The 20,797-nt window shown below is 38.1% G+C and overlaps 1 protein-coding gene across 3 annotated transcripts in view; it reads left to right on the forward strand.

Moving 5' to 3' along the window:
• The window catches only part of DTL (denticleless E3 ubiquitin protein ligase homolog), a 55,349-nt gene extending 35,394 nt beyond the window's left edge, over positions 1 to 19,955 (forward strand). For 2 of the 3 annotated variants that reach the window (XM_001366650.4, XM_056815896.1), the window contains exons 12-16: positions 634 to 723; positions 2,644 to 2,779; positions 13,733 to 14,571; positions 16,796 to 16,919; positions 17,033 to 19,955. In XM_001366650.4, the coding sequence (XP_001366687.2) occupies positions 634 to 723; positions 2,644 to 2,779; positions 13,733 to 14,571; positions 16,796 to 16,894 (1,164 nt within the window). In that variant the 3' untranslated portion in view covers positions 16,895 to 16,919; positions 17,033 to 19,955. The remainder of the gene's footprint in view (positions 1 to 633; positions 724 to 2,643; positions 2,780 to 13,732; positions 14,572 to 16,795; positions 16,920 to 17,032) is intronic. The other variant, XM_007481356.3, reaches the window with a different exon arrangement.
• The last annotated feature ends 842 nt before the right edge of the window (positions 19,956 to 20,797 follow it).

A 20,797-nucleotide genomic window follows, 5' to 3' on the forward strand; every position in this document is an offset into this window, starting at 1 on the left:
TTCTCCCTTAGAGGATTAAAAAATTAGGTTTATTTTGGCTATAATAAAAGTCATTAAATTGGCTTTATAAGCTCATAGTGTCTTTGTTTTCACTGTCTGAAGCATATTTCAAGCATCTTAAAGATTCAAAGTTAATTTTATGTTCCTGAAAGTAATTGCCTAGAGAGAGAACACAATAGCTAGGCTATGTAGGATAGAGACTTAAATTGATCCTCTAACATTTCCCACTTAAAAAAGTTACACTCTAACCAACCTGGAAAGTTGAATAGCTAATAAGGCAAGCTAATAAGAACATTTCTGAAAATATGGAAAGTGTTAATCTAATCTGGGAATATTGATTTAACCTGAAATCCTTTTCTCCTAGGTTATAGCTTCAAACAATATATTCATTTGCTTTATCAAGATTCAGAAGAGAAATCGCTAATTTCACTATAGTAAACAGGATTCTTTTTCTGGAGCACAGCTATTAGGCAGTCTGCCTATTGGATTTGTGTTTTTCCTTCTAACATTGTACAGGGTGTAAATGGGAGGTTTCAAAGTCCTAAGCACTTGTATAATTGATAGTCTCAGATTTTTAAAAGATAGGGCTACTTTATTGCCATATTAACTTTGTTTTCTTTTATGTGAGAGTAGATCTCTGAACCTTGGTGTCCTCCTACTTTGCTCCTGGGCCATTCTCAAGAGGTCACATCTGTGTGCTGGTGTCCAGCTGATTTTACTAAGGTTTGTAACTATATCTTTGTGGCTTTTTGAAGTTTGGCTTGAGAATTATTTAAACTTAGTTTCAGCATGAAGTTAGTCAGGCAGAAGTCTGTATTAGAATTATTCACTCATATTCTAATTTTACCATTAGAGAAACCTTATACAGTCAAGAATAGGAATAAATTCCTGATCTCTTTAACCCTTCTACATACATAAAAATGCCCTAAAATTTTAATTGAACTTATATGCTTTTTATTAGTAATCCAAGGTTTTTACTTTACCTCACATTCTCAATACAATGTCATTAAAAATGATAGTTTGATCATTAATAGTCCAATTTGGACTTTAATATGAAATGTAAATATTAAGTATATTAGACCTTTCTGAAAAGAGCATATAAAAAATGTCTGGAATCCCAGTAGAATGAAGAATACAGGCGTTTTTGGTTTTGCTTTGTTTTTTTTCTATAACGGTTATAGAGTCCTGTGTCTTGGTAGGGAAAGGAAAAAAACTAACCTTCTCTTGGGGGGCCAGAACTTTGGAGGACACATGAGATTTTTTCCCTTTCAGTTACTGAATTAGAGAAAATGTATAAACAAATACTTGAGCAGCTTTGGCGTTGTTAGCCAATGGCCATAAGTTTTTCCAGGCCAAACTTTCTTTGCCATAAAAGGCTTGGGCACTGGAGTGGTCAGATATTTTTAAAGGGGCAAAGGTTATTTTTAACTTTCTTAAGTCAAGGGTGCCAGATGTTTTCTTATTTGCTTTTGTACCTATTGAAAGATGAACCTCTAGGGAACCTTCTCATTCTGCTTGTCACATTCTACCAGAGTCCTGAACTCTGTTGCTTAGTGAGTCTGAGAAAACTGGCTAAGAGTCAGAAGAGAACTTAACTAAATATATTGAACTGACTTCAAAAGATCTGTGATTTTCTTAGTGTGGGCACTTCCTTTATTGATACAGATTTCAAGTCTCCTTAAGATGTAACAGGTTGTAGAAGACTTACCATTGCCCAAAAATGTCATCACCTGCTATCCAACCTCCTGGTCATGAATGTGGTTTAACTGGTCCTTGGGCAGCAAGCATCCTATTGCTAATAATATGTGCTGTCAGCCTTGGAAACTGGAAGGGCTTTCGAAAACTTGTGCTACATTGTCATAGCCTCCAGGAACCCAGGGCTACTGTGTCTCTACTATACCTTAGTACTAAGGTATCCATGTAGAGCTTGAGTTGAGCAGGAAGATTGAGTATTGAGGGAAAAGTACTTCGAAAGAATCTTAAGAAAAAACTGGATGTCCTAACAAGAAGATACATATATTTACAAAAGGTAGTAAAATATTCTTGGGAAATTGATATTAACATGCCTCATACTATGACTTTCTATGACATACTATGACTGGATTATAACATAAAGGATTTACATTAAATTGAAGGAAGAATTTCCTGACTTTATTTTTATTTTTTTAAAACCCTTCCCTTCCGTTTTAGAACAGGGTAGCTATTTTCTTCTGTCTTGGGTTTTTAAGGCACAGATCCATCTGAAAATAGGGAATTGCACCTTAAAACATTCTTGGTAAGGGACTTTCACTCAAGCAAAATACCACACTAATAAATTAGTCCTAAAGACCTAATTTACTTTGTCTTGTTGCAAGTCTTTGACTTAAAGTACAAGATACAGTGAGCTGAGTCTCTTGAGACAATGTGCTCTGGACTAGAGTACTACCCTTGAAGTCAAGAAGACCTGGTTAAAATCCTGCCCTCTAACAATTCTTAGCTATTAAAACTTGAGCCTCAGTTTCTTTATCTGAAAATTGGGGATACTAATACTTGTAGTGTATACTATATAAGGATGTTATGAAGCTCAAATGAGATGATATATATATAAAACACTTCATGAACTTTAAAGCCCAGAAATGTCAATCAATATTTGTTGTCACCCAGATTGCTACCTGCTCTGATGATAATACCATGAAGGTTTGGCGTTTGAAGCGTGGCCTGGAAGAAAAACCAGCACTAGACAAACATACTTTAGTAGGTTGGGCATATCAGAAGAAAACAGAGGAGAGAGCTGGCCTGGGTAAGAATTCCATTCACTTCATACTTTGGTGGTTTGATTAGGAGTGGTGGTTTATATGCTTTTAGAGATAGTTCCAAGTCAAACTTTATCTTGTTTCCATGAATAAGTGAAGGAGAGGGCAGCTCAATAGAATAGTGGATAGAGCACCACCAGACCTGGAGTCAGAAGGACCTGGATTCAAATATGGCCTCAGACATAGCTTAGCTCTGGGATCCCTGAGCAAGTCACTTACCCCCCAGTCACCTTACCCTTTTACTGCTCTTCTACCTTGGAACCAATACTTAGTATTGATTCTAAGAAGGTAAAGGTTTAAAAAAATATATCTAATGAGTTACCTTCCAGGTGCTGAGCTTTATAATGTATTCCATGAGAATATATTGTATAAGATTCCCTGCCCTGGAGATTATAGTTGTAAGGGAGTTAAATGGTTGTCTTTACTTTAGACGACTACATTAATTGGAACATGTGCTATAGGAAGAGGACAATCTTAAAAAGAGCCTTCAGACTGATGCTAAGTGCTGGGGCCTGAAAAAGACAAAGTAGTCCCTGTCCTAGAGAGTTCATATTCTAACAAGGAGAGATAGCACATAGGATGTTTTCAGCTGTACATCAGATGGAAGGGCCCTGTGATCCAAAGTAGTTGCCATTGCTGCCTCTGGTGACAAGAACTTTATTTTCTGTGAAATTGGCAGAGGTTGTGAATAGATCTTTGCTGTGAACAAGGCTTGTCTAATGATGGCTGTAAGGACCAGGCTAGAAACAGGGTTAGTAAAGGGTGGTGCAGAGGGGCATTTTGGGCTAACTACATGTGGGGGGCTATGCTGGAAGCAAGGCCAGTGCTCTTGGGGCACTGCAGTTCTTGGGCTCTTGAGTTCTGAGCTATCTTGATACATCCCCTAAAACATCTCCTGTCTCTCCCTCAGGATTCCTTGCTGCTTCCTTCACAAGACTGTATGTAATTTTAAAAAAGGGATTTTTAGGAGTTAGAAAGGAGAAAGTGTAGCAGGTGTTATTTTCTGATGAGGAGAATGAGAACTCACTTAGTCATTTGTAATTTGTAAGAATAGCCAGTTAGAACTTGAACCTCAAATTTATCCCCAGTAGGTTACTTGGCATTGTGTGGATTGTGTGGATTTTTGTGCATCATTGCTCTTCTAAATGGCATTTAATGTTATGTTAGGATTTGATCTTAAAGAGACCTTTTACCTAGTCTAGTTCTCCTTTTTACAGATGAGAAAAAAAGACAAAAGACTTGTCCATAATTACATAGTATGTAGCAGAACTGAGATTTGAACACAGATTTTCTGACTCCAAATGTAGACACTCTCCATTTCAATATGTTGTCTTAACTTTTAACCAGTTTTCAGCACTATTCAGGCAATTATTTGCTCACAAGCATTTGTCTAAGACTTAGGTTCAAATCCTGATTCATTTCCTTACTATCTCTGTGATGTTGAGTAAATCACTTCATTTTCCTAGATCACACCTTTCTCATCTGTAAATGATGGGGTTGGACTTGATGACTTTTGAGGTACCTCCCTGCCCCAGATCTAATAAACCATTCTGTGTCTCTATAAGGATTTTTAAAAATCCTTACCTTCTGTCTTAAAAAATCAGTGGGTTCCTACATAGAAGAGAGATAAGGACTAGACAGTTGGGGTTAGGTGACTTGCACAGGGTCACACAGCTAAGAAGTGTCTGAGGCCAGATTGGAATCTGGGACCTCCTGGCTCCAGGCCTGACACTTTATCCAGTGCCTATTACTTTTTATGATTTTGTACATACTTTGAATTTACTTATCTTTGTACATACAGATCATTACAGTTAGAATATAAAGCTGTTTGTGGACAAAAGATAGGTATCTTTTCTTTGCATCCCAGTTACCTAGCACAGTGACTGGCACCTATTAATAAGCATTTAATGAATGTTTGTTAAATTGAAATTAATTTTGACCCCTTCACAAAGACATAGTAGAATTATTTCCTTGTAAAAAATGAGTTCTCTAACACCCCTTAACGGCAAACTGTCATTCAAGAAACCTGCAAGATAGTGGTTCACCCTATGCCAGTTGTCCTCCCAATTCTAGAACATATCCTGCCAAAGGTAAGTTAGTAGGGATTCCACTTGGGTAAGTAGAGAGCCCCCTATTGCATTTTGTGGAGAACAACCACACCAACTTGGGTTTCCTTAGAGCAAGGTTTACAGAAGCACTGAGTCAGATCAGTCTCTATTCCTCCCAACCCCCCACTCCTTTCTACTCCAACATAATTCCCCTGAAGGAGGAGGAAATGCCCTAACCTTACAAACACAACAGACTTCCTGCCAGCCTGGATAGAAAACATGAAATGTGTACTTTGAGAGCATCAGAGAATTTTTAAGATATGAACCACCATTGGTGCTTTCTTTCTCCTCTCATTCTTTCCCTAAAATCAACACATCACAAAGCCTATACAACTATTTTAGGACTTTGGCTGACATGTCCATCAGCCGGTTCTCCCATCCTCTTGAATGGAACAAATGACTCCTCTGGCTGTACAGTGATTGTTGACCTGTTCCAAGGAGCACAGCAAATGAAAACTTCCTTCCCTCCTGAAATAATAAATGTACACAATCTCCAGAACATTAATATGAAAACTTACATAACCAGGAAGCTCTGTGGACAGAGTCCCCACTGGTTTTTTACTCCTTTTTCTGTGTTCCACATGTATTTGATAGAAAGAAACAGAATTTTTACCTTGGTTTTTCTATTGCTGTAACACTGTCAACTCAGTAAGAGTGATTGTAAGTAAAAGGAACTAACAGAGATCTAGATTTAGATTCATGATGTAAGAATCCTATGGGAAACCTTAGTTTTTCCCTCCAAATCTATCCTGAAGATATTTGGTTGAAAGGGGGCTCTAACTTTTCCAAGGAATGTAGTTTTAAGAGTTTATTTGTGTTCTTCAATGCCTGATAGACTTCTTATGGAACTTCAAGATTTCTACCTTTGAATCCACAGAGGTCCTTAAGAGCTTTTAGAGGCTAGAGAGAGAAGACAGAGGTTGGCAAATGCCTGCTCTTAGAGGAAAACTTACCTAAGTAGTGAAAAGATTTGTGATTTAGGATAGCTAAAGCCTGTGTGGTTGGTCCTACTTTAAATGTTTATTTAGACCAGGAGGAAAAAGTCATACTTGTATATTAACTCTCTTGCAAATCTAGTTACATGTGAGTCCAGCTTAGTAATTAAACTAATCCAAGTTCTAATTCAAAAGCCTTATGGCTACAGTATGAATAGATGCCTTCTGCATGCCATTTAAAAGAATGAACACACTTATAGGGAGCCTGAAGTTGAGAAGTTTGATGGCTGAGGGGGTATGGCTTTCAGAAAGTAGGAGGAATGGAAGATGTATAGAATAGTAGAGATTTGCCTAAGGTAACTGATACACTTCATTCCTGCCACACTCCAGAAATGAGTAATATCAGAATAATAGGGCATGCACAGAATTGCCCTGTCAAAACCAGGATTGCATTGCTTTGCAGAGAACAGACAGAAACTTGAGTGCACGCATGTTCCCATATCATCTATAATTCCATCAGCACTTGGCACTTTTTAAAGGACATAAAGATTGACCTATGTTCTAGCTTCAGAACACTCAGTGTCCCCTTGAGTACATGAACTCTCAGCATCAGAACAAGGACCCTCCTTACCTAAAAGTTAATAAGTTCAAGGAGATTTTTGTTACCCTTAGAATTTCTCTAATTCCTTTTAGCTTGAGGGCCCTTTCTACTAAGGGGAGGAGGAGGGGAGTTCACAAACAGGTTTTGCAGACTTTCATTTTACTTTGTAGATTACATTCTTGAGCAGATTTCTCAAAGCAGCCTGGGCCATTGCCATGTGACTACTGCCAAATTTTAATTTGATTCAGCAAATATTGAACATCTATTGTGTGTCAGGTACTGTGCTAGAGCTACAAAGATTTAAAACAATAAATGTCCCTGCTCTCCAGGAGTTTATTATATTTTGCTGGAGAATACATCATGTATACAAATAAACATGATATAAGATGGTAAAGAGTACCAACATGGGATGGGAGTAGGGGTGGTAACAGGAAAGGGCGGAGATGGTACCAAAGCTGAATCTGGAGGCAGAAATGAAGATGGTATTCCGTGGATAGGGACTGCTCGTGCAAGTGCAGAGTTGGGAGGGGAAATAGTAACGTCATAGTATAGCCCATAGTTGGACTTGGATGGTATAGAGCTCCCAAAGGAGAGTATCCCATGAAAGAACTGAAAAGTGGTCAGGAACCTGATTGTAGAGGGCTTTAATGGCAGGCTGAAGGAGCTGTATTTTATCTTCTTTTTTTTTTCTAAGTTCTTACCCTTTGTCTTAGAATTGATACTAAGTATTGGTTCCAAGACAAAAGAGCAGTAAAGATTAGACAGTGGGGGTTAGGTGACTTGCTCAGGGTCACATAGCTAAGAAGTGTCTGAGGCAAAATTTGAACTCCCAACTCCAGGCCTGGCTTTCTATCCACTGTACTATCTAGCTGTCTCAAGTTTGTCTTAAATTCTTTTCTTAATAGCCCTTACCTTTTGTTTTAGTATCAATTCTAAGACAAAAGAATAGCCAGGGCTAGGCAAATGGTATTCAGTAACTTTGTCCAGGGTCATACAACTAGTATGTGTCTGAGGCCAAATTTGAACCCATTGTCCTCATTGTGCTCCCTAATTGCCATACCATGTTTGTATTTTTTCTTAAGAAACAGTGGGGAGAGCTAAATGTTTTCATGAAAGGAGCATGTTAAACCTACAATAATTGGCATGATTGTGGAGGATAAGTTGCAAAGAACAGAGACTGTATCAGGTTGACCAGTTGGGAGGCAGTTAAAATAGTCCAGTTAGTGAGGAGGGAATGGAGATAGTCAGATGTAAGAGATGTTGTGGAGGTAAAGTCCACAGATGTGGCGACTAGATGCTATACTGGGTAGAGTTCATTCTAGATTTGAAGACAAGGAAGACTTGAGTTCAAAACCTGTCTTAGATTACTTATTTTAGGTACTTATTTATGTGACTCTGGGCAAGTCATTTTAACACTTCAGCTTCAGTTTTACCATCTGTAACATGGGGATAATAATAGTGATCTCATAAGGTTGGTGTAAAGATCAAATGAGCTGATGTATGCAGAGAGCTTCTCAAGGCCTAGAATATGACATAAATGCATGATTATTATTAGATATGATGTAAGTGGGTGAAAGGTCCAGGATGACTCAGAATTTACAAACTTGGATGGTTAAGAAGATGATAGTTCCCTAGGCATCTAGTGGATAGAGAGCTGGGCCAGAAGTCAGGAAATCTGAATTCAAATCTAGCCTCAGACACTTATTAGGTATAGACCCTGGACAAATTATTTAACACACTCTGTGCTTCAAGTTCCTCAACTATAAAATGGAGATAATAATAGCATGCATCTCCTAGGATTGTGAGGATTAAACAAAATAATATTTGAAAAGTATTTAGCACAGTACCTGGCACATAGTAAGCACTTAATAAAAACTTGTTCCTTTCCTTTAGTAAAAAGGATGCTTGGAGGGAGAGGTATGTTCAAAAGGGAAGAAGGGAGATATCTAACAAGCAGCTGATGATACAGGAGTTAAGGATAGAGATTTAGGCTAGATATATAGATATGAGAGCCTCTGCTTTACATCTGACATTTGAGAGCAAATGAAATAATAGGGTAGAAGAATAACATTCTCCTCTCAATGTCATATGAACATTTTCACACCTGGTTATACCCATCACATTTCAGGGATTCTAAGTTCCTATTGATCTTTATCCAAACTACCTGATTCCTCATTCCCATCCCTATCAACCCCTTTGTGCAAATTCTCACCCTAATTCCAGCCAGTCCATCCTCTGTGCCCTCTGGAATGCCTGTTCCATAGGCAACAAACTTTCCTTCAACTTAAATCTTTTCTTCTCCCATTCCTTCCATCTACTAGCTTTTACTGAAACCTGCATTTTCCCTGATGATAACACATCAGTTGGAATGCTCCTTGCTCTCCCCATTGTCATTTTAAGGTTCTCCCATTCTATCACTCAGTAGCTTCTCTTAATTGAGATTCATTACAGTTAATATGTCTATTTTTTATAGAAGGTCACCCACCCCTCCCACACATACCCAGTTATTTTCTGTCTTTCCTCAATGAGTTTGATACTTGGACCACAGTTTGATTCTCCCTTAAATTCTCTAACCACTCAGGTCCTTATCCAGCTCATCTCCCATGTGCTACTTTTCTGCCCAACCTCAACCACCTCTTATGGACCTGATCTTGTCTTTATTCTGACCATAATCTATTAGCTTTCCACCTCTTCCTCTCCCTCTGCCTTTCCTTATATAGCCCTACTCTTCATCTGAACCATGGCCTCCAATCCCTTGACCCCTTAATTCTTCCTAAGGCTATCTCCCCTACTAGCCACTCTCCATCTTGACTCCGTGATGAACCGATTCAACTCTACACCACTCTCCTCTAATCCTTTGCCTCTTATATTTCCAACTGCACCCAGCCAAGTTGAGCCTGGATTGCTCCCCCCATTCATTTCCTTTCTTCCACATGTGCTGGTTCCACTACAAATTTGCCATATAACTGGCCCTCAGTACGGTTAGACAATCTTTCTTTCCATCAACTCATCCTACTCTTCACAGCACTTCTTCCAAACCTTTTCACCTATCTTCAAACCTCTTATAGCTCCCTCTCACTCTTTGAGCTGAGAACCTTGCCTCAAATTTTACTGAAAAAGTTTAGGCTGTTTGCTGTGAACTCCCTCTTATGCTCTCTTCCTTCTCTTCTATCACTCAGGTGTTTTCTGCTACTTTCTCCTCCTTCACCCCAGGGCCAGTCCCTTTATCCATTCAATCAATCTCATTCTATCCTGTCTCCTCTAACAGAATCCCCACTCTGTTACTCTGACTCTTTCAATTATTTTCTTTATTTTTTTTAACCTTTACCTTCTGACTTTGAATCAATATTGCATATTGAATCCAAAGCAGAAGAGTAGTAAGGGCTTAGCAATTGAGGTTAAGTGACTTGCCCAGGGTCATCCAGCTAGGAAGTGTCTGAGGCCAGATTTGAACGGAGGACTTCCAATCTCCAGGCCTGCCTCATTATCCACTGAGCCATCTCACTGTTCTTCTGTCACTTATTTTCAATCCCTCCCTCTCTTACTGACTCATTTCATACTGCCAGAAGCATGCCTACGTTTCCTCATTGAACCTTTCATTCAGAAAAAAACCTCATTGACCCTTCCATTCCTACCTAATTACCATCCTATATCACTTCTGCCCTTTTTTAGCTAAACTTGAAGAAGCTGTTTACAATAGGTGCCTCTGTTTCTCTCCTCACCCCTTACATGAGTTGACTTCTGAAACTGCACTCTCCAATGAACTCTTAGTTTTCAAATCTAGTGGCCTTTCTTAGACTTCATTCTCTTAAACTTCTTTGCAGTATTTGACACTATTGATCACCCTCTCCTCCTTGCTATTCTCAGTTTTCAGGACACTCGTCTGGTTTTTCTCTACTGACTTCTTCTCTGTCTCCTTTGCTGGATCATCCTCCAAATCACACCTTTTGCCATAAAAATCCCTCAGAGTTCTGGCCTGGGGCCTTGGTTTTTTTCCCTCTATACTATATCACCTGATGATTTCATTGACTCCCATAGATTTCTAATTAATATTTCTATTCTGAAGATTCTCAAATCTTAGCTATCCTACCCCAATGTCCCTGCTTGACCTCGTTTCCCATCTCCACCTGCCTTTCATACATCTCAAACTGGATATTGAATAGACATTTCAGGCTCAGTGTGTCCAAACAAATCATCATCTTTTCCCCTTCCCACTCATAGAGGGCAACATTATCTTCCCTGTCCCTTAAGCTCATGATCTGGGGGTCATCCTGGATTCTTCTCTATCCTGTGTTGCTATTCCCCTACCCACCTGCATTCCCCTCTCCACCCCCCATATCCAACTTGCCAAGTCCTATTGATTCACCTTTGTAACATCTCTCATATGTCCCCTTATTTCCTAAGACCCTGCCATCTCTAATGCAGGCCCTCATTACCTCACACCTGGATTTTTGCAGTAGTCTGTAGGTGGGACTTCCTGCCTCAAGTTTATCCTCCAGCCAGTAAAGTAAATTTCCTAAAGTTTAAGTGGCTTCCTTTCACCTACAGGGTCAAATACATAATGCTCGCGATCACATTCAAACTCCTTCATGATCTAGCCCCCTCCTACCTTTCTAGTCTTCTTACACCTCACTCCCTGACAGACTCTTGGATCCAGTGACACTGGCTTCCTTTAAGTCCCAATGAAATCCCACCTTCTTCATGAAGCCTCCCCCAACCTCTCAGTTCCAGTTCTTTCTCCCTATTATTTCCTCTTTGTCCTTTAGATAGCTTGCCTTATGTATAATTGTTTGCATTCGTGTCCCCTATTGGATCATAAGCTTCTTGAAGGCAGGATCTTTCTTTTGCCTCTTTATGTGTCCCCAGTACTTAACACATAGTAGGTGCTTAATAATAAATGTATATTAATTAATATGTTTAATAATGATATTTTAAGAATTTATGATAATTTAATATTAATATAATGTTAATTAATGGTAAAAAGAATCTAGGACAGAACCTTTAGGAAGCACCCATATTAAGAATACCAGAGATGCATAATGGTCTAGCAAAGGAGAATAGAGAGCAAGAAAGGGTAGAAGGGAATGGTCAAGTCTTCAGTAGCTACAAAGAAGACAAAGAAAATGAAGTCAGAGAACAGACCAGTTAAGAAACCATTGGCATTTACAATTAATATTACTATATAAACAAACAGAATATTTAACCTGAACAATGTAATTATAATGACCAAACTTGGATTCAGTGAAGAATTGAGAAGTTGTAACTTAATCCATTCATTGCAGAGGTGGGGATTCTGGGTATGGAATATTGCATGTGGGATCCCATATGCTTATCGTATTGGTTGGTTTTGCTGAATTAGTCTTTCCTATTCATCTTTTTTAAAAGGGAAAACTTGCTGAGTTGAAGAAAAGAATACATTTGGAAATTATGTAAAAATAAATGACATTTTAAATTTAAAAAAAAAATTTTTTTTAATGAGATCTTTGGTGACCTTAGTAGCTTTAGGCGAGTGATAGAGTTGAAAACCTGATAACAAGAGATTAAGAATGAGTGAGTGGTAAGGAAGTAAAACCAATTGAGTATAGACATTTTTATTTATTTGTTTGTTTTTAGGGTTTGTCAGTGAAAGAAAGAAAAGTTAAGGAATTGTCTTTTTTTCCCTTAAGGATAGAGCAGACCTAAACATATTAGTGGGCAGTAGGGAAGAAGCTAATAAATCGAATGCAGGAACTAATAAAATGATTAAAGCAAATTCCTAGAGGAAGTAGGATAAAAGGCATAAGGAGAAACATTGACTTTGGCATGGAGAAGCGTCACTTCTTTAGAGGCAGGAGAAGATATGGATCAGAAGACTGAAGATGTAGGGGGAGTTTTGAGGTGTGCAGTAGGAACACAAGGGAACTCATGATGGATGGCCTTTATTTCTCCTACAAAGTATGCAAAGACATCTATCATTTAAGGAAAAATAAAATTGTATGAAGCAGTGAGGATCTGGTTAATATCAGATAATGTGAATTTATAGTAGGCCTAGTTTTAAATTTCTTACAGGGTCATTCAAATAAAATGTATGTTATATAAAAAACCTTGTGAAACCTTAAATAACTTTATGTGTCAGTCATTATTATCATCATCATCATTCCAGTCACATTCAATAGCTTGGGTGTGTGGGTAAAGAAAGTGATAACCCAGGTGTGAGTCTTGACAAGATATAAATGATTATAGGATGAAGTGGCAAGGAGGCAAAGACTGGAGTACTTTGCATAATAAAAACATATAGCACTTGAAGGTTTACAAAACATCTTGAATATATTAACTCCTTTGAACCTCACAATAACCCTAGTAGGGACTATTTACAGATTGGGAAACAGACTGGGTGCATAAGTGATTTGCCATAAGCCCATACAACTAATAGGTAACATGGATTTAACCTAGATTTTTCTGACTTCAACTCCAATATTCTGTTCATTTACTAAATTGATCCACTTAATTGTACCAAGACTGTGAAGGGGGAGGAACATGAGACCAGAACAAAAGTGTACAGCTAGAAGAATGAGGAACATTGGGTGAACTGAAGGTCATGGGAAGGAAGGTTCAGAAGCAGTAAGATAGATGGAAGGAAGGGTCCAGGAGATAGTGATCAGGGGTGATTTAACAGTTCAAAATCATAAAGTTATGAATGAATCTAAAAATTAAAGTATGATTCTCTGTGAGTGGCTGGGATGGAATTAAGACATGGGTCACAGGAATTGAGGAGGTTGGTTAGTGGGGAGGCAGCATTGTTTGAGGGCATCTGTATATTGAAATTCCTGAGAATGAAATAAGACATTTGGGGGAGATAGACTATGAGCCAGGTACTGAAATCCCTAAGAGAGAAGAGAGGGTGACTAGAAGCTGATAGATCATAACAGCCAATTTATAGAGATAAATGGAGTGAACCTCAAAGGACAAGAGGCTGCTGAGTGAAGATGACAAAGGGAGGATCTGGAAGTGTTAGAAGCAGTGCAAGGAATATGTTAACTCCTTCTGGCCCAAGTGTTACACTGTAAAGATAGAATGTTTTTAATCCTAGACAGTTCTTGTTTACTTAATCTAACAGGGGCATAAACATGGATAATTAAGAACCAGAGGAAATCTCATGTGAGTTGTTAGGGACAAAATCTTTTTTACCCACACAGTCTTTCCTTAGAGCAGCTGATAGAATCCCTTTCTCTAATTCTAAGGTACAGAAAAATAACTTGGTGTTCATAAAATGTCTCTGTCTTTAATGTCTTGGTTTCATGACTATCTCTCCCTCAGCAGCAATGACAAGCAACCAGATGACCCCTGCCAAAGCTCCTAGAGTAAAGAATGGTCCACTTGTTTCTTCTCCATGGTCAGCAGCTTGTGCTCCAAATTGTGCTGGAGACCTTCCTTTGCCTTCTAATACCCCTACGTCCTCTGTGAAAACTCCTGCAAAGGCCCAGACTCAGATCAATCAAAAGGACTCTCCACCCTCAATTTCCCCCAAGCCACCTTCATCTTCCAAGATTTTGTTTCAAAACTGGGTGAACCAGGCACCCTCTTCAACTCCACCCAACACACCATCTGTCCCTGAGATCCTGATTCCATCTCCAAGAAAAGCCCTCATTCCTGTGAGCCAGACTCTATCCCAATCAATGACCAGCCCTGAAACAGCAGCCCTATCTAGAAATAAAGCGAAGAGGAGGCTAGATTCCAGCTGTCTAGAAAACACAGAGCAAAAGTGTTTGAAGAATTGCAGCTGTGTCACAGAGCTGGAGGGGAATGCTAAAAGATCTCATCTGGATCTGTGCTGCCTGTCAGGAAACCAGGGAGCCAGTAGTGAAGACCTTCTGGGACTCAACAAATTAAATGAAATTGAAAAGGCCAGTGAGACTACTCCAGCTCCAACTTCTCCTGCCAGTTCCTGTACTCCAGCAAGCTTTGGATCATCACCTCTTTGTTTTAAACCCTGTGGAGGAGGATCTGAAATGGTAGACAAAGAGAATAGTTCCCCCGAAAGAAAAAACTGGCTGTTAGCTATGGGGGCAAAATGGAGGACTGAAAAGGGTGGGAACCGGAGTCCTTCCAGTGGTTCATCTTCTCAGACTAAGAGACATGATGGGAAGTCTTCTCCAGTAAGTCCATCAGGCATCTTGGTAAAAGATACTAAAAAACTTTCAATAGTTTTTTCTAAGCTTAAATGGTACTACATACAAATCTTTTAGGGAAGAGAGTCCATTTTACTCTTTTGTTGTATTATTTTCCACAGTTATTGCCACCCCTTGTAATTTAAGAGACTACAATCCTGTGAGAATTGAAAGGGAAGGGACTTGGCAATTAAGGATAAGAAATGGCAATAAAGAATTATATCTAGATCTCAGGCTTTTAAGAACAGGATAGGAAGGAATTCATTTTAATAGATTGCTGAGGCCCTTGCAGAGCAAATACTTGCCATAATCTCTGCCTTAAGTACTTTGATACATAATATACATTTTGTACATTTTCTTACAAATACATTGAAATGCTTATCAGAAATTTTATCATCTTATAAAATTTCAGAGTTTACGTATTTTGTTGCTGAAATAAAAAGGGGCTGCTATCCACTGCCTACTTTGTCACACGAGTAGCATTCAGCTCCTTAGTAGCTAGGTCAGAATGAGCCACAAAGAAAGCCAGTTCATTAAGCATAAAACATTTTTGCAGTCCTTTGTATTTTTAAGAAGATCTACAAAGACTTACTAAGAATATCAAATGTGCTTGACAACTTGACAGGTTATAGTAAGTAGTATGAGTGAAGGGGAAGTAATGGCAGGAAGCATAGAACCCTGTCTGCTTCCTTTTCTCCCTAAAGAAGAATTTAGATGATCAGGCTTCACCATTGGCAACAGAGTTATCAGAGAAACTTTTAGTCCAATTGTGTAGTTTATAAGGTCCCTACAATCTTTAAAGTCCAAAGACACTTAACCAGTCTGATTTCAGAGATTGCACAGAAATAATAATTAGCTAGTATTTACATAGCACTTTAGAGTTTGCAAAGTAGTTTATACCTACCTATAAGTGTGAATATATACTTACTTGTAATAGAACTAAGTCCAGCTTCAAGTTAACACTTAGTTATCCATGAGAAAGATGGCAGAAGACTAACAAAACCCATCAACCAGAAGTTAGTTTGGTCTCCACCCCAGATAGTAAAACTGAATGGAATAAAGGTATTAATGAGCAAAAAATTTTAAAAATAAAAGTCAAACTGGGGCTTGAATTATTCTAGTCATGTTAATTCTTTTTTATTAACTTAATTTATGGAATTATTTTTCCATATGCTCAAGGAAAATACCTAGGCAGCATCCAATTTACAAGTGGATGAAGTTCCAAAAATGTTTTTGATAGGTGGAATTTGGTGCCTACTTTACTTAACTCAGAATATAATAATAATGACAATAGCTGAAATATAGAGCTTTAAGGTTTGCAAAGCATTTTGCACACTTTTTTAAAAACCCTTCTGTTTTAGAATCAATACCAAGTGTCAGTTCTAAGGCAAAAGAGCAATAGGCTAGGCAACTGGAGTTAAGTGACTTGCCCAGGATCCTAAAGCTAGGAAATATCCAAGGCTATGTTCTGTCTAAGCTGTTGCCCACACTCATACACATTTTCTTATTCATAGATGAGAAGAAATGGGCTTGGGACAGTTAAGTGATTTTTACCCAGCTAGTAAGTGTTTGAGGTGGGATTTACACTCAGATTCTTCCTAATTCCAAGGACTGTGCCATATCCATTATATTGTGCTTAATTATAATATTAATAGTATTAGCCTGAGATCTGTTAGCAGAAGGCCATGTGGTCCAAGATGGGGAAGAGAGTTTCCTCCCCATTTCCTGGCCACAAGGCAATCTAATTAGATTAAGTCATAAGCCAACTGACCCACAACCCTCCCTGAAATATTTGCTTTTTTTTTTTAAGAAGATACTTATTAGTCCAAATGATTTGTTCATTGGTGCAGTTTGAGGGAACATAATAAAAGGGAAGAGAAAATCAGATAACTCAGGGATCACTGAGGAGTTATGTGGATCAAATGAGAATATATATATATATACACTCTGCAAATCTTAAGTACTATACAAATATTGTTATGGTTTTTACTAAACTAGGCAGGCCAGCTTTACATAGCACCTTGATCCACAGTTTTGCTGGTAAATGTGGTTATAGCTATAAGAGATGATGGTTTTAAGATATTTAATATTGAATGAATAAATGACCATATCAATATTAGTGGTATCATCAATTTAGTTTTTCTTAACTTCCTAAGAATAATGAGAAGTATTGCACAAACAACACTTAGATCTTGATGTTTTCCACTTTTAGGTTGCAACTACACCTGGTTCCATGAGGAAGATCTGTACATATTTTCACCGAAAATCCCAAGAGGAATATTGTAGTCCCGAGCAGTCTAAGGAGCTGTAGATTGTTTATTATGAACCTGAACATGGTAAGTTAACAGAACCTTGGTCTTATGAAGAAATAATTTAAATGAACTAAGAAAAAAATCATAGTTTTGTGATGATAAAAAAAAACTAACTTTATTTTTTCCTTTTTTTAAAGGAAATACCTCACCGTTGAAAATCAGCATGAAAAGCTATGTCCTGGAGGTGGCTAGCTCCTGGTTTTGTTAACATAGTGTAGATTCTGCATCTGTAGGGCAATGCAGGCTTGTGTTTTTAAAGTTCATTTATAAAAAGTTAATCTTTTTCTATAGAACATATTTGAATAACTAATTCTCTTTGGGGAAATGCTGTAGATGCTTTGCAATAATAGCACAGCATATTCCATAGGCACAAGACCTAGTTGTATAGTTCTCTGTTCTGCAGCCTATGATGCAGAACAGCTGAAGAGGCCAGGTAAAATCCTCTGAAGTTCTCCAGATCTGTTCAATGTTCTATTCCTTTGTATAGCAAAAATGTGTGGCTATTTATGAAGAAATCTTGTAATTTGTTGTAAATATGACATTTCCATTTGGGAACTTTAGTATTTCCTACATTTTTTTTAACAAATTAATAAAAACTGTTTGATTTTTGTTTACCCTGACATAATATTAAAATACATGAAAAGAGGCAGGATTTTTTTTAAGGTTTGGTTTGGTAAATTGTTATTATAAAGGTAATAATGACTGGGAAGCACAGTATGACAGAGAAAATAAACTAGCTCCAGAAACACAAGAAACCCTGGTTTTGAGTCCCAGCTCCCTTTAGAACTGAATCACCTTTGACATCCAATTCACTTTTCTTGTATCTCAGTTTACTCATTACCATTTGCACTACTTATTTGTTGTAAAGAACTTGCTTTGGAAACCTTAAAGCACCATAGAAAAGTGAGTTCTAGGCAATAAGAGGAAGAAAATCTTGATATTTCTACCTTTGGTCAATTCTTTATTCAGTTAATAGGTGTTCATCCTCCCCCTCCCTCCCACTTCCCCCCATGGCTACAGTGTTCCAAGAGCTGGGATACAAAATCAGAACAGTCCTTGCACTTTAGGAACTTTATATAATAGAGAGCCACTGTGATTTTTAAGCAGAGGAATATTGTCACCAGCATACTGTGATATTCATTTGCCAGTAACTATGTTAAGTACTTTATAGTTATTTCATTTCATCCTCACAACAACCCTAGGAGGTAGGTGCGCTACTATTACCCTCATTTTACAGATGAGAAAACTGAGGCAAACAGATTTGTGACTTTTCCAGGGTCACACAATGTCTGAGGCAAAATTTGAACCCAGGTCTTCTTGACCCTGTGTTCTATCCACTGTGCCACCTAGCTGCCTCTAGTTGAACTCAGGGTTGCTGCTTGATTGGTAACAAATACATGTTCCTCTCATAAGTAAAGGTTATAGTGCTTAAAGTTTCAGCATATTTACAAAGCAGCCTATTGTCACACTGATGTAACATTTTAAAATTCTTTCCATTTAGTACAGGAAAAATCCAGCATATACAAATAACAGTAAATCTGGATTAGGGTATTTAGCTGCATCAGTTAGCTTTATCCCTGCTATTTCAGCAGTATTAGTTAACATCCATTCCCTTTCAACTGAATGGTCTGGTGTTTGGAAAAAGATAGACCACTCCCAGTTTTACAGTGGGTTGAGGGCAAGACCCCAAAACCCATCCTAGTCAAGTCCTAATTTTCTAAGCTCAATATTTCTAGCTTTCTCCTTAATTAGGAAGTCTTAACTGCAAGCCTACTTGCCTATTTATCCAATTTTATTTTTTTCTGGCTTTCTACCTATAACACCAGCAGGGTGTATCTTGAACCCTGGGCATTTACAAGTCATAAAATTTTCAAAAACTATTTGACATAATTTCCCCTTAACAAACTTAATGACTTGCCTGTGAATTTATCTAGAGCCTTCTTTTCTAGTTTTCAACATGTAACTTATAGATGTGTATTTAAATTACCATCTTCTGTCCAATCAGAGCAATCTGATTTGGGGGGAAAAGTTATCCCAGCTCTAAGCATTTACTAACTTAACTCTGTGAAAATGTACTGCATTGTAGAGAGTGCCTGTCCCTTCAGTTTCAAAATCCAGGGAACTAATTTTTTCTTGTCTGTATCTGTCATGATTTTCTGGATTTTATACACTTCTCTTCATCCTTTTGTCATTCTATCTTTAAGTCACTTAACATCTCCATCTCTAAGTCTGTTTCTTTAAAATAGGAATAACACTTAACATGAGCCTTGTGAGTATCAAATGAGGGGAATATATGTAAGCACTTTCTAATTTTAAAACTACATAAATGCTACCTATTAATTTTTTTTAAACTCTTACCTTCTGTCTTTGTATCAGTTCTAAAACAGAAGAGCAGCAAGCTCTAGGTAGTTGGGGTTATATGCCTTGTCCAGTGTCACATAGCTAGGAAGGGTCTGAAGCCAAATCTGAACCCAGGTCCTGGGGCTTTATCCACTGCAGCACCTACCTACCCCATCTATTCATTTTAATTGCCCTTTTCTAATTTATTTCTTGAGGTAGAACAACCAGGACTGCATACAACACTTCAAATATATTAACCAATAAAGAATATGTGGGAGAGAATAAAATTCCTGTAAGCTTTATCTCACACACACACACACACACACACACACAGTTTGGTCATATTAATGGAATCTTTTTCTTAGGTTTTTATTGTAAGATTACAACCTTCATTTCAGCCAAATTGACCTATAATTCCCTGAACTTGGCATACCATCTCTCACCCTCCTCTGCCTTCACACAGGTTATTCTCATGTCTGGAATGCTTCTCTTCGCCTTTCCCAACCAGAATCTCTGGCTTTCTTCAAGACTTGGGTCATGGGCCACCTCCTATCCTCTTGTCAGTTCTCACATTCACAAATAAACTTAGCTTTTTATATTTTGTATCACCACCATAGATTGTAAGTTCCATGAGAGCAGGATTTGTTTTGGTTTGTATTTGTACTACCAGTGCCTTGCCAACCTGATACCTGGCACTTAATAAACACTTGTTTGATTTAATTTATGAAAAGTAGTTATTAGATTCTTTTATGTCTTTTTCTTATTGTGGGAAGGAATGATTTACCAACACTTGCCAAAGGTAGTGTTGGTTATTGTTTTCCAAGGCCCACAGGGGAAAAAAGGTAGAAATAAGAGGAAGGACAGAGGATAATTTCACCAATCCCAGCAGCATAGCTGAACTTAAAATTGGGGGGAATGAGTCCAGAATCATGTTTGTAATTCTGTTTGAAAAACAAGCATTTTAATTGGCTGTCAGAAGTCAAATACAATGAAATGTTATCCCAAATGTGTTGATGTCAGGCCTCGAGCTCATCTCAAATAATTGGAGTCATAAGTCCTTTTACTTTAGCTAGTGTCCCTTTCTGACACTACTTTTAGTTGCAAGAAATTCTTGAGTTTTACAGCACAGAGCTCAATTATTTGACAAAGTCTATTATTTCCAATGATATGATCTAGTTAAGTCTGAATGAGGTTTCAGTAAAGCTTGCCTTGCTTGGCCAGGGTTGGGACAAGTAAGATGCTTTGTGCTTCTTCCCCATTCTGTAACAGTAGTGCATTGGTAGTGTCCTCTTTATATAAAAAAGGACTGTAGGTAACCTGGGCTGCAGTTCAATTGAGGGAGGTAGTGGAGCCAAATACTTGATCATATGACGAGGGACCTAGCCACTGATGTTAGCAACTTCTCCTGAGCCACCATTACACCCTCTCCAGTCTCCTGGTGACTATCACACATTTGGAATCCAGGGATGGAGAGAAAACTCAGTCCCTCCAAAGCAAGTGTTTCTGGGTCATAAATTATCAGTCCCAGACTTGGGTCCCTGCCATATCACTGGCAACCAGCC

The sequence above is a fragment of the Monodelphis domestica genome, chromosome 2, assembly GCF_027887165.1.
Source record: "Monodelphis domestica isolate mMonDom1 chromosome 2, mMonDom1.pri, whole genome shotgun sequence".
Classification (NCBI taxonomy): Eukaryota; Metazoa; Chordata; class Mammalia; order Didelphimorphia; family Didelphidae; genus Monodelphis; species Monodelphis domestica.